Raw genomic sequence first — 13,377 nt, 5'->3', positions numbered from 1 at the left:
TGATATTGGACAGGCAATTTACAGGCCTTCAAGCTACTCTTGCATTCTTAGAATAAACCCTGCTGGCCCATATATTCTTGTAAATACCTTGCCAGATTCCATGTGACAGTGTGTTTTGATGTGTGTTTTTGTTTAAGGCTATTGCAATACTCAGGATTAAAGACTTGAACTAAGGCAGTGGAAATGGGAAATGAAATATATTTATTTTCAGGAGCTTCCTGTTCAAGATAGTGGAGTAAAAGGATGTGCACTCATCTCCTGCCAGAGAACCAAAATCACAACTAACTGTTGAACCACCATCAACAGGAGGATGCTGGAACCCACCAAAAAAAGACACCCCACATCCAAAGACAAAGAGGGGCACAATCAGCATAAAGTCAAATCCCATACCCGCCAGTTAGGCGACCCACAAACTGGAGAACGATAATTCCAAAGAAGCTCTCCACTGTCGTGAAGGTTCTGGACCACACCTAAGGCTTCCCAGCCTGGGGATCTGACAAAGGGACTGGGAATCCCCAGGGAATCTGGCCTGGAAGGTCAGCGGGATTTGATTACAGGAATTCCACAGGCCTGGGGGAAACAGAGACTCCAGACTTGGAAGGCACGAGCAAAACCTTGCATGCACTAAGACCCAGAGGAAAGGAGCAGCGACCCAACAGAAGACTGAACCAAAACTAGCTGCTGGTGTTGGAGGGTCTCCTGTGGAGGCGTGGGTGGGCAGGGGCTCACCACAGGGATGGGGGCACTGGCAGCATCGGGCTGGGAAGGTCCGCCTTGGCGTAAACCCTCTTGGAGGTCGCCATTAACCCGACCATAGAGCATGTAGTCCCCAGGGCTGGGTCATCTCAGGACAAAAACTACCAGGAAGTGCAACCCACCCATCAGCAGATAATTGGATTAAAGTGTTACTGAGCAAGGCCCTGCCCACCACAGCGTGACCCAGTTTTTCCCATCACCAGCCCCTCCTGTCAGGAAGCTTACTCAAGCCTCTTAGCCTCCTCCATCAGAGGGCAGACAGAGCAAGAACCAGAGTCCCACAGCAGCTAAAGCAAAACCATATTACGTGATGATGAAAAAGCATAAAGTTATGGCCCAGAGTCCCAGATGAAGGGACATGTTGTTGCTGCTCAGTCACCCAGTCGTGTCAGACACTTTGTGACCCCAGGGACTGCAGCATGCCAGGCCTCCCTGTCCCTCACCATCTCCCAAAGTTTGCCCATGTTCATGTTCATTGCATCAGTGATGCCATCCAGCCATCTCATCCTCTGACGCCCTCTTCTCCTTCTGCCCTCGGTCTTTCCCAGCATTAGGGACTTTTCCAATGGGTCGACTTTTCAAATGAACAAGATACTGGAGTTTCAGCATCAGTCCTTCCAATGAGTATTCAAGGTTGATCTCCCTTGAGATTGATTGGTTTGATCTCCTTGCTGTCCAAGGGACTTTCAGGTGTCTTCTCCAACACCACAGTTCAATTCTTCGGCACTCTGCCTTCTTTACGGTCCAGCTCTCACAACCGTAAATGACCCCTGGGAAAAGCACAGCCTTGACTATACGGACCTTTGTCAGCAGGGTAACGTCTGAGCTTTTCAATACACTGTCTAGATTTGTCATCACTTTCCTGCCAAGAGGCAATCATCTTCCGATTTCATGGCTGCAGTCACCATCTGCAGTGATCTTAGAGCCCAAGAAGAGGAAATCTGTCACTACTCTGAACTTATCCCCTTCTATTTGCCATGAAGTAATGGGGCCAGATGCCATGATCTTAATTTTTTAATATTGAGTTTTAAGCCTGCTCTTTCACTCTCCTGCTTCACCCTCATCAAGAGGCTCTTCACTTCCTCTTCACTTTCTGCCATTAGAATGGTATCATCCACATATGTTGAGATTGTTGATGTTTCTCCCCCATCTTGAGTCCAGCTTGTAACTCATCCAGCCCGGCATTTCTCATGATGTGCTCAGCGTACAGATTAAACAAATAGGGTGACAGCAGACAGCCCTGCCATATTCCTTTCTCTATCTTGAACCAATCAGCTGTTCCATACAGAACTGTTCTAACTGTTGCTTCTTGACCCGCATACAGGTTTCTCAGGAGACAGGTAAGATGGTCTGGTATTCCCATCTCTTCAAGACCTTTCCACAGTTTGTCATGATCCACACAGTCAAAGGCTTTAGCGTAGTTGATGAAACAGAGGTAAATGTTTTTCTGGAATTCTTCACTATTGTGATTATATAGCTATTAACTGTTTAACACCATTGTATCATGATTGGTCAACAGAAAAACAGAACTCTGTATCACCAAAACTATGATTTAATAGGAAAACCTGTAATCACTTTTTAAAATCCAGGTGCATATCAGAATTATCTTGAAATTTGTTTTTGAAAAATACAAATACCCAGGTATTGCTTCTTTTTCCTCCAGAGCTCCAGATGTTTCTAATGAGCAGTCATGTTTAAAAACAACTGGACTATGTGATGATCTTTTACTTTAGCTTGTTTCTTCTATTTCATATTCAGTGCTACCATTTCATTTAGTTTTCCAATTTCTCCATCTTTTTTTTTTTTTTTGATGTTTTTTTCTCAAGCCTTTCTCAAGCACAGTAGAAAAGCTTTTGTATACGTATCAATAATATATGTATCTTAGAAAATTTATCAATCTTTGCCTAAAAAATTTATGACATTTTGATTCCACTTGACTTCGTATGGATAGAACGCTAGATTTGTAATTTTAAAAAATAGATAGGCAACACATCACAAAGGTTTACTGTCTAGCACAAGAATTATAGTATCTTGTAATAACCTATCATCTCACACACTGGTAAACTGATGTTCAGAATTCTCCAAGCCAGGCTTCAGCAATCCATGAACCGTGAACTTCCAGAGATTCAAGCTGGTTTTAGAAAAGGCAGAGGAACCAGAGATCAAATGGCCAACATCCGCTGGATCATTGAAAAAGCAAGAGAGTTCCAGAAAAACATCTATTTCTGCTTTATTGACTATGCCAAAGCCTTTGACTCTGTGGATCACAATAAACTGTGGAAAATTCTGAAAGAGATGGGAATACCAGACCACCTGACCTGCCTCTTGAGAAATCTGTATGCAGGTTAGGAAGCAACAGTTAGAACTGGACATGGAACAACAGACTGGTTCCAAATAGGAAAAGGAGTACATCAAGGCTGTATATTGTCACCCTGCTTATTTAACTTAAGTGCAGAGTACATCATGAGAAATGCTGGGCTGGAAGAAGCACAAGCTGGAATCAAGATTGCCAGGAGAAATATAAATAAGCTCAGATATGCAGATGACCACCCTTATGGCAGAAAGCAAAGAGGAACTAAAAAGCCTCTTGATGAAATAGGAGAATGAAAAAGTTGGCTTAAAGCTCAACATTCAGAAAACGAAGATCATGGCATCCAGTCCCATCACTTCATGGGAAATAGATGGGGCAACAGTGGAAACAGTGTCAGACTTTATTTTGGGGGCCTCAAAAATCCAAAATGTTTCCAGTGGTCATGTATGGATGTCAAAGTTGGGACTGTGAAGAAAGCCGAGCACCGAAGAATTGATGCTTTTGAACTGTGGTGTTGGAGAAGACTCTTGAGAGTCCCTTGGCCTGCAAGGAGATCCAATCAGTCCATTCTAAAGGAGATCAGTCCTGGGTGTTCTTTGGAAGGACTAATGGCTAAAGCTGAAACTCCAATACTTTGGCCACCTCATGCAAAGAGTTGATTCATTGGAAAAACGGGGTTGGGGGCAGGAGGAGAAGGGGACAGAGGATGAGATGGCTGGATGGCATCACCAACTCGATGGACATGAGTTTGGGTGAGCTCCGGGAGTTGGTGACGGACAGGGAGGCCTGGCATGCTGTGATTCATGGGGTTGCAAAGAGTTGGACACAACTGAGCGACTGAACTGAACCAACCTATACTGGAAAATAATCTCCAAAAAATGTGTATAACTCAATCATCTTGCTGTGCATCTGAAACATTATAAGTCAACTATACTTCAATAAAAAATATACATATTAAGAAAAATACATATATTTATTTTCAGAGGTAGCATCCAGGCTGTGGTCAGACCTAACTGCACAGAGATTAAACGCTAGAAGATAAAATAAGAGCAGAAATAGAAAGTACTACATAAATTTTAAAAGGGAATAAGCATCAGTGGTTATTAATTATAAATACTAAAGCTGAAGTTTTTGTGAAATTTTCTTGAGTTTCAGGTTTTTCTTAATTTGGAATGTTCTAATTAGGTACTTAGCATTTTTATCAACACACAGAAAAAATTATACCGATCTTTTACTCTTTAGTTTTATTAAAATAGGACTATTATTGTGATAATAGCATTGTAGTCTTTTTTTAATCTTTCAGATAGTGAAATATTTATAGATGAAATTACACATTTAGTATTTGCTTCAAAATAACATGAGAGTTATAGAAAGTGAATAGAAATGAAGATGAAACAAAGATTGGCATAAGTTGGTAATTATTAAAGACAGGCACTGAATTATTGTAGGACTCATTGTACTATTCTGACCACGTTTGCAATGGAAGCACGTGTGTGTATATTTACGTAAATATAAATGTATAAATACAAATACTCATTTTATTTATTGGCTGTGCTGAGTCTTTGCTGAGGCATATGGGTTTCTCCAGTTGCAGGGCATGGGCTTGTGGGATCTTGGAAAAGGAAAGGGCAACCCACTCCAGTGTTTTCACCTGGAAAATCCCACGGACGTAGGACACTCACAGGCTACAGTCCATAGGGTCTCAAAGAGTCAGACATGACTGAAGTGACTCAGAATGTGGGATCTTAGTTCCCCAAGCAGGGATTAAACCCAGGAAGGCAGACTCTTAACCACTGGACCACCAGGGAAGTCCCCAGATACATGTTTTAAATGATACAATGCTTAGTAGGGACTCTCATCCACAAGACAGCTCCTTTCCAAAAGGGAACTACATCTGGCCACTGTTTACAGGAGGACAATTCCACTTCCTGAACTTGGTCCTAAGCAGCCCTCTATGGAGACAGCTGCTCCTGCCCTCCAGCAGCCACTGTCGTCTCCTCATCACCATCCTTAGCTATGGAGTCCACAACCCCGCATGGTTCCCAAGTCCAGTTCTAGATTTTATCAAATTCATCGAAATACTCAAAGTAACAAGGACTACACTTACATACGCTACCAGCATTCCTTAAACCCAAAATGCTTCAAAGATTCGTCATACACACTTAAAATACATAGAAAAATAATAGAATTTATACAAAGTAGATTTTTACAAAACAAGTACATTACAAGAAATATATCTTATATCCAAGCACAAAAAATGTGGAAATATACATGAAGTATACATTTAAGAAAAAACATTTATTTTTAAATGCTGGGTGGGAGGGCACAAACGGAGCTCTAGTTTACAGTGTAACTCTGAAGAGAACTTCAATTTGCTAGCAGAAATTTTCACTCTATTCTCAAGCTTCTAAACAGTTCCTGATGGGATTAGACGGCTGTTCCTCTTTCCAAATTCTGCTTAATTTCAGCTGTATATTTCCCATAGAATCTTTCTGCCTTCTTGTTGAATTTAGCATTCCTTTCATTAATGTAGTCAATATCTGCATCATCATTATAAGGACGTCTCCGGCTGTATTTGTCTCGTTTTTCAATTCTGGGAGAAGAAAATAAATTTCACAACTGCTTTCCTTTTTGGTATTAATAAAACATGACAAAAAAAAAATCAGTACACTTAAACTAGCACACTTTGGGGAGGGGGAAGCCCAGTTTTCATCAAGATGAAGTTGAAACTGCCAATTAACAGCATATCCCTGGGTATGAACCATGAAATTCAGTAAATACAAACAAATCTGCAGAATGCTTCTAAAAGAACAATGATGCACTGCCAGGAACTGGATACATGAAGTAAAGGAAATGATTGTAACAGTAATTATATTATTAATTAATAATTATAATAAATATAATTATATTAATAACCACAGCTAATATGAACAGAGTATATAGTATGTACTAGACACTAATCTTAATACTGAAGTGTATGAGCTCCTATAAATTAAATTCATTTTGCTCTGCCTGATCAATATCAGGAAAAACAACCCTATCAGTATTAAGAAACACAAATACATAAGTTTACTAGAACATTTATACTTCTTTAAATCAAAGAATGCCATGGTTGTTAAAGTAGAATTAAGAATAATTTCTTTAAAGAGAATAATTTTATTTATAATTTTCAATTATAATAACTCAATTCCATCAATATTTTACATCTTCATTCCAAATCAAATGGATTCAATTCATACTTGCTCTCTGTCCCCAATACCACTAGAGATGCAAGGTCAGACATGAGCGAGTAGAACATCTATCTTAATTCATTCCAAGCACGTTATGTCCATTTTTTCACGAAACATTTAATGAGATGGCTGCTGTATGGAGTACTCACTGTTTTTCCAGGTCTAGGACCATCCTGTCGATTTCCTCTGTGGAAGGCACATGTGTCCCATGAAGAAGACTGTTGGACGTTGGGAAAAACTCTTCTCCACTGAAAAGACAGCAACATGGTCTTGGAGTAACACTGCAAGTGCTCCACATTTTCAGGCTAAACTACCATTCATGAAGAGAGATAAAATACCTAAATGTCTTTACTGTGGGATCCTATCTCATCTTTTTTAAAAAAACAAGAGAAAAGAGGATACAGAATTGTAAAGGATGAAAGTTAAGAAATCACTTAGTTCAACACCTTCATTCTACAGATGAAAGAGCCAAGGGTCAGAGGTTAAAGGACTTGCTTCCAGCTTCAGGTTCTCTTTCCACTACAGCAGGCCAGCAAATTCCAGCCTCTTGTTTATAGAAACAGTTTTACTGGGACACAGTCCACCCATCTGTCTAGGACTACTCTATGGCTGCTTTCACATGACAAGGGCAGAGTGGAGTAGTTGTGACAGAGCCCAGATAGCCTATAAGCCTAAAATATTCACTCTCTGGTCCTTTACAGCAGTTCAACTATCCTGGCACTAAAGCATTCTATGTCGCAAAATATGAGTAACTACGATAATCTCTCAACACCCAGTTGCAGAATGCCCAGCTAGCAAGATAATCATGTGGTTAGCTTAACTGCTGTGGACGAGCAGTAAACAGTGTCATCAAGACCTGAAACTATCCTTATACAGTTGTTGAGCATTTCTCTGGTGGCCCAGTGGTTAAAAATCTACCTGCCAGTGCAGGGGACACAGGTTTGATCCCTGGTCCAGGGAGATGCCACATGCCACAGAGCAACTAACCCCATGCCCCGTAACTGCTGAGGCCCACATGCTCCAGGGCCCATGTGGGGCAACTGCTGTGCCTGAGTGCTGCAGTTAACGAAGCCGGTGCACCAAGAGCCTGTGATCCACAGGAGAAGCCACCGCAGCGAGAAGCCCACACACCTCAACGGAGAGTAGCTTCAATGGACAGTAACTCCCACTTGCTGTAACTAGAGAAAGCCCACATGCAACAAAGACCCAGCACAGCCAAGAAACAGCAACAACAACAAAAAAACCCAGCTATTGCTAATCCATACCTAAGCACTACAGTGTGTATTTATGTATATATGTTTATGTAAACACACAAGTTTTAATACATCAATACCACTTCAGGATGAAAACAGGACTTGCATTAATCCTGTCAACTTACTGCTTTTCTCTCAGTCTCTCATATGTTTCCATGTCTGGTTTGATCTGTTTGGTCAGCCGATGATACTGGCGAAGCTGGGCAGCAGCATAATCTAAAAGTAAAATGAGAATTGGAAACGATATATTACCTTATTTGATCATTACTATTCAGAGAAAAATCAAAATTATTAGCATAGCCTGTATCCTGAAGATCCTGACCAACAGGCTTTAATTTTAGCACTGAATAAAGGAATCCAGCTGATTCAACTAGAGCCTTTTTCACTTCTGCCATATATGATGTATTTGTATTTTTCTTAGGAGTATAAGTCTATTACAGAATATTCCATGAAGAGGCATATCCTTTCTTAAAACCAGAAACACTGAAGGCATGCTTATCTCAGAGGCCTATTCAATAAAGTTCAGTCTCACCCGAAAATCCCAGGTCGGGGTTTTTCCTCCTCTTTTTTCTCTCCCATCTTTCTGCATCTTCTGCACTGATTTCTAGCAACTTCACTTTCTCATAGTCTTCCCCTCTCGCTGCACATTCCTAAATGAAAGGGAAAAAAGCTAATGCTTGCCCTTATGATACAAGCAATTATTTGAACTATTTTAAGTGAATATAAAGCAATACATTTAAAATAACCATTACTATGTGAAGGAGAAATTTGCTTATCTGCTACTATATAAGAAGTGAGTACATCAATCTACAAAATAATAATTATTCAACATTTATCCAGTGTCAGACCCTCTCTTAAATGTTCCAAATGCACTGACTCATTTAATTCATAATTAACTCAAGTAATTATTACAGATCCCATTTTACAGATGAGAAAACACAATCACAGGGAGATTAAATTACTTGCCCAAAGTGTTGCAGCTGATAAAGAGCTTTTTTTACTATCTCAATACAATAGAACAGACCACTTATGAGGACAGCAGAGCAGTTCCTAACCTTTTTCTTTTCTTCTTCCTGTAGTTCCCATTCCAAACGAGCCTTTTTGGCTTCCCAATTTGCAGGTAACTTAAGTCTTTTATCTTCTTCAACAACTTCCTGGTGATTTAATTTACGAGCTTCATTCTAAAACCATAAACACAAAAAGGTTGTTGGCTGAAACATAAAAATAAATCCAAACAAATTTTCACCACTTTAAACAAGGAAGGCCAAGTAGACACATTAACAAGGGACTCCATTTATCCTAAAAGCAAGAGAACCATCAAAGGATTTTAAGCAAGGTCTTACATTTGTATACAGTCAAGAAATGTGTTGAGCTGTACTGGTGTGCTATTCCAGATGCCTGGAGGTTAATGTCTCACATTATGAAAAAAAAATATTCTACTTTCAATTCCCTTTTAATCCTAATTCAAGGAAGAAGCCTCAATTTGAGGCTTGCGCTTTAATAACCTATGATAGTATCTCTAACCTCTCCCAAGTACTCCTGCTCTTTAGATATTTTAGCAGTTTACCTTATGGCAAGTGAAAGGCACTCCCCATTTAAATTACTGTATGAAGAGTCTGTTTTAAAATAAATTGAACTGCATAAACCAAAACAAGTATACTATCTCAGGGACACCTTACGTTAGATGTTTGTTGGGTCACAGGCTGGAGGCAGTTAGTCCAGGAAGATGTGTCTCTTAATATCCAACCCCATGTTCTTTACACAGTTCCTCCAAGTAAATAGGTAAGTGTGTTTGCTTCTGTATCAAATTTTTCTGGGTAAAGAAACAGACTTCTCTCAACCTGTCATTCCTGCCATCCAGACACCAAGAACACACGTGTGGTCAAAGCTGAATGTGCTACACAGAAGGAAACAGCAAACCACAGGGAACTGGAGACATTTCAGTGAAAAGGTTAACACCTACTTACAGAATTTGAGTCTATATCGGGTGACTGCAGGAAGCTCTGGCTTAGGCAGGATCAGAAAGTCAGGGCATACTCTGATTGTTTTTATGAACATACTTAAGTTTTTATACAGGAGGCAGGAGTAAGGGAGTGAGGCTAGTGCTATATTTACCACTGGTCTTAGCAGAAGACGGTGCTGTGGGGTCATTTCTGTGGTTTGTATCGCTGTGCATTTGTCACACTGTGGTAGTCTGAGTCTGGGTGAGGATTTTGTGAAACCATGGCCGAGCTATCAGTCAGGACCCTTTGAGTTGAAACAGTCAAGAGCTGCTTTTTTGTTTCTTGGCTCCAACTGCAGCCAGCTGTTTGCTGGACTCATCCCTGATATGAATTCCTTTCCTTTGCATGTGTTCCCTCTGTTTGGAAGAGCTTACTGGGGTCATACTGCAGAGAGGCTGTTAGTGAGAGACCCCCCCAAACTCGAAAAAAGGTTTGGAGAAAGTGTGTCCGTTTCCAAAAGTGACTCCAATGTGCTGCCAGGTTGAGAACCACTGGGACAGAACTTTCATCCAGCTCTGCTGATCTGTCACACACACAGGTGAGCCTTCCTCTTCCCTCCACAAATGTGCACGGGCCTGGCCAGGTGACAAGTGTCAGGTGGCCTCCAAGACAACTCACCCGCTTCAGGTGCAGCTCCCGGAATTTGCGCAGTCTCTGTTCGCGCTTCTGGGAGGCCAGCTCCTCGGCTCCTGCGGGAGGCTGCTGCTCCTCTGCTCCACCCACCGGCACCTATACGGAGGAGGAGAGGCCGAGTAAGGGCCGGTTAGGCTTCTCCCGGTCAGCCCAGGTGAGTCCCCGCGGGCTGGGCCAGGCGCTCATCGCCGATCCTGGCCCCACATTATTTGCGCCTTCCTGACCCGGCACACAAGCACTTCCTCCACTTCTCGCCCCTGCTGCCCTCAGAACCCTCCCCAACTAAGAACCCTAGATAGAACCAGCCGCCCGTACCTTCTCGGTAAGAGTCGCAGCCGCCATCTCAAGCTTTCCTTTCCCACTTCCGGAAACAACACCCAACACTTCCGCCGACCTTTGGACTGTCGCATCAATACATAATAATAGCCTACCATAAACCCCGCCTCTTCCGTCAGCCTCAGGAATTTAGGGCCAATCCCTGCCCCTTTAGGCAGTGAGACATTTTCAATTGGGCAGAGTATTGCGCAGCTGCAAAAGGCCGTAGAGGAGGGGGCGTAGCGGGGGCAGGGGCGCGGCGGGGCGGGGCGGAGGCAGGGGCGCGGCGGGGCGGGGGCAGGGGCGGGGGCAGGGGCGCGGCGGGGCGGGGGCAGGGGCGGGGGCAGGGGCGGGGGCAGGGGCGGGGGCAGGGGCGGGGGCAGGGGCGCGGCGGGGCAGGAGTGTTTCGGTAGCCGGCGTGTGGCGGAGCATAGCCAAGCTAGAGGAGTCTTGTGGAAAGTTACCTCAACTGTGTACCTCACCCTTAAGCGGAAAGTGTTTTCCCTTCAGCGCTTAGACTGTGTCACTTCCTCCAAAGCAGGTCTTCCCCTGACTACCTTGTCTCGCGTAGACCCTTAGTACTGTCGTATGGCACCATTTTCATTCTCTTCAATGTATGTAAGAGATTTTTCAAGTCTGTTTAATTTTTCGTTTCCCGCCAACGATGTTGAAAATCGATGGGATGCAGGAGAGCAGGGCGCATCCATCCTGTTCGTTCCAACATGCTCAACGGGGAAACTGCGCCAGAATTAATAATAGTGCCAAAAAGTTAATATAATTCAGTAAAGTGCTGGATTAAAGTTCTGGAGAAGGAAATGGCACTCCATTACTCTTGCCTGGAAAATCCCATGGACGGAGGAGCCTGGTAGGCTGCAGTCCATGGGGTCGCGAAGAGTCGGACACGACTGAGCGACTTCACTTTCACTAAGGTGCTGGATACAAGAGGTCAGGGAAACCTAGCGTGCAGCAGTCCATGGATTTGCAGAGAGGGGGACACGACTTAGCCACAACAACAACAACAAAGTTGCTGGATACAAGAGAAATGCATGAAAATATTTTTTTTTCTTCAACCATTAATTAGATGTGGAAATGAAAAAGTAGTCCGCTAAAAGAGAGATACTGTATAAGATTTAAACAGTAACATGAGGAAAACTACAAAATAGTTTTAAGTTAAAAAACTTAAATCTCAATAAGTGATTAAGGATTTTCTGGTTGGAAGACAAAAGAAAAATGTATTATCACAAAGAAGTATCTCCAAAAAGTGTAAATGTTATTTAATCAGAATCTCAGTGGACTGTTTTTATTTTAGAGATGGAAATATGACAAAAATCTCAAAGTTCAATGACACACTATTGGTGAGCCTGTGAAGAAACATGAATTACTATATGGCTGGTAGTGTAACAGACCAGGCAGGGCTCTTGGACTCTTTTAATCAATAGCAAGTGGTAAGAGGCCAGATGAATTCAACCAAAGCATTATTGGAAATCTTGCTGCGTAAGGGGTAAGTGAAGACAAGTAACAGGTACACTTCCTGGCTCCCTGAAGTGGGGAGGGCTGAAGTGAAGTTGAAAGTCCCTCATTCGTGACTGACTCTTTGCAACCCAATGGACTATGGCACCGATGGAATTCTCTAGGCCAGAATACTGGGGTGGGTAGCCTTTCATTTCTCCAAGGGATCTTCCCAACCCAGGGGTCGAACCCAGGTCTACCTCTTTGCAGGGAGATTCTTTACGAGCTGAGTCACAGGGAAGCCCAAGAATACTGGAGTGGGTAGCCTATCCCTTCTCCAGTGGATCTTCATGACCCAAGAATCAAATCCAAGTCTCCTGCATTGCAGGAGAATTTTTTATCAACTGAACTCAGAGAAACCCTGATGATGAAAAGGGCATCTTTTCTTGGTGTTAGTTCTAGAAGGTCTTTTGGTCCTCATAGAATCCTTCAACTTCAGCTTCTTTGGCATTACTGATTGGGGCATAGACTTGGATTACTGTGATACTGAATGGTTAGTTTAGGAAACAAACAGAAATCATTCTGTCATTTTTGAGATTGCACTCAAGTACTGCATTTCAGACTCTTGCTGACTATGAGGTCTACTCCATTTCTTCTAAGGGATTCTTGCCCACAATAGCAGATACAATAGTCATCTGAATTAAATTTGCCATTCCAGTGCATTTTAGTTCACTGATTCCTAAAATGTCAGTGTTCACTCTTGCCATCTCCTGTTTGACCACTTCCAATTTACCGTGATTCATGGACCTAAAATTGCAGGTTCCTGTGCAATATTGTTCTTTATACCATCAGTTTAGCTCAGTCGCTCAGTCATATCCGATTCTTTGTGACCCCCATGGACTGTAGCATGCCAGGCCTCCCTGTCCATCACCAACACCTGGAGTTTACCAAACTCATGTCCATTGAGTCGATGATGCCATCCAACCATCTCATCCTCTGTCATCCCCTTCTTCTCTTGCCTTCAGTCTTTCCCAGCATCAGGGTCTTTCCCAATGAGTCAGTTCTTCGCATCAGGTGGCCAAAGTATTGGAGTTTCAGCTTCAACATCAGTCCTTCCAATGATATTCAGGACTGATCACCTTTAGGATGAACTGGTTGGATCTCCTTGCAGTCCAAGGGACTCTCAAGAGTCTTCTCCAACACCACAGTTCAAAAGCATCAATTCTTTGGCGCTCAGCTTTCCTTATAGTCCAACTCTCACATCCATACATGACTACTACTAAAAACCATAGCCTTGACTAACGGATCTTTGCTGGCAAAGTAACATCTCTGCTTTTTAATATGCTATCTAGGTTGGTCATAAATTTCCTTCCAAGGAGTAAGCATCTTTTAATTTCATGGCTGCAGTCACCATCTGCAGTGATTTT

At 42.5% G+C, this 13,377-nt stretch overlaps 1 protein-coding gene across 1 annotated transcript; it reads right to left on the bottom strand.

Moving 5' to 3' along the window:
• Window positions 1-4,294: 4,294 nt before the first annotated feature.
• Window positions 4,295-10,611, bottom strand: SYF2 (SYF2 pre-mRNA splicing factor). Its single transcript, XM_027520100.1, has 7 exons — window positions 10,502-10,611; window positions 10,172-10,282; window positions 8,606-8,731; window positions 8,083-8,200; window positions 7,676-7,766; window positions 6,447-6,545; window positions 4,295-5,660 (listed from the first exon to the last, which is right to left on the bottom strand). The coding sequence occupies exons 1-7, from the start codon at window positions 10,526-10,528 to the stop codon at window positions 5,495-5,497; spliced, it is 738 nt and encodes a 245-aa protein (XP_027375901.1). The 5' UTR covers window positions 10,529-10,611; the 3' UTR covers window positions 4,295-5,494.
• Window positions 10,612-13,377: the final 2,766 nt, after the last annotated feature.

This window comes from Bos indicus x Bos taurus, chromosome 2, assembly GCF_003369695.1.
Source record: "Bos indicus x Bos taurus breed Angus x Brahman F1 hybrid chromosome 2, Bos_hybrid_MaternalHap_v2.0, whole genome shotgun sequence".
In the NCBI taxonomy this organism is placed as follows: Eukaryota; Metazoa; Chordata; class Mammalia; order Artiodactyla; family Bovidae; genus Bos; species Bos indicus x Bos taurus.
Note: the sequence above shows the minus strand (reverse complement) of the source record. Positions and strands in the feature narration are given on the sequence as shown.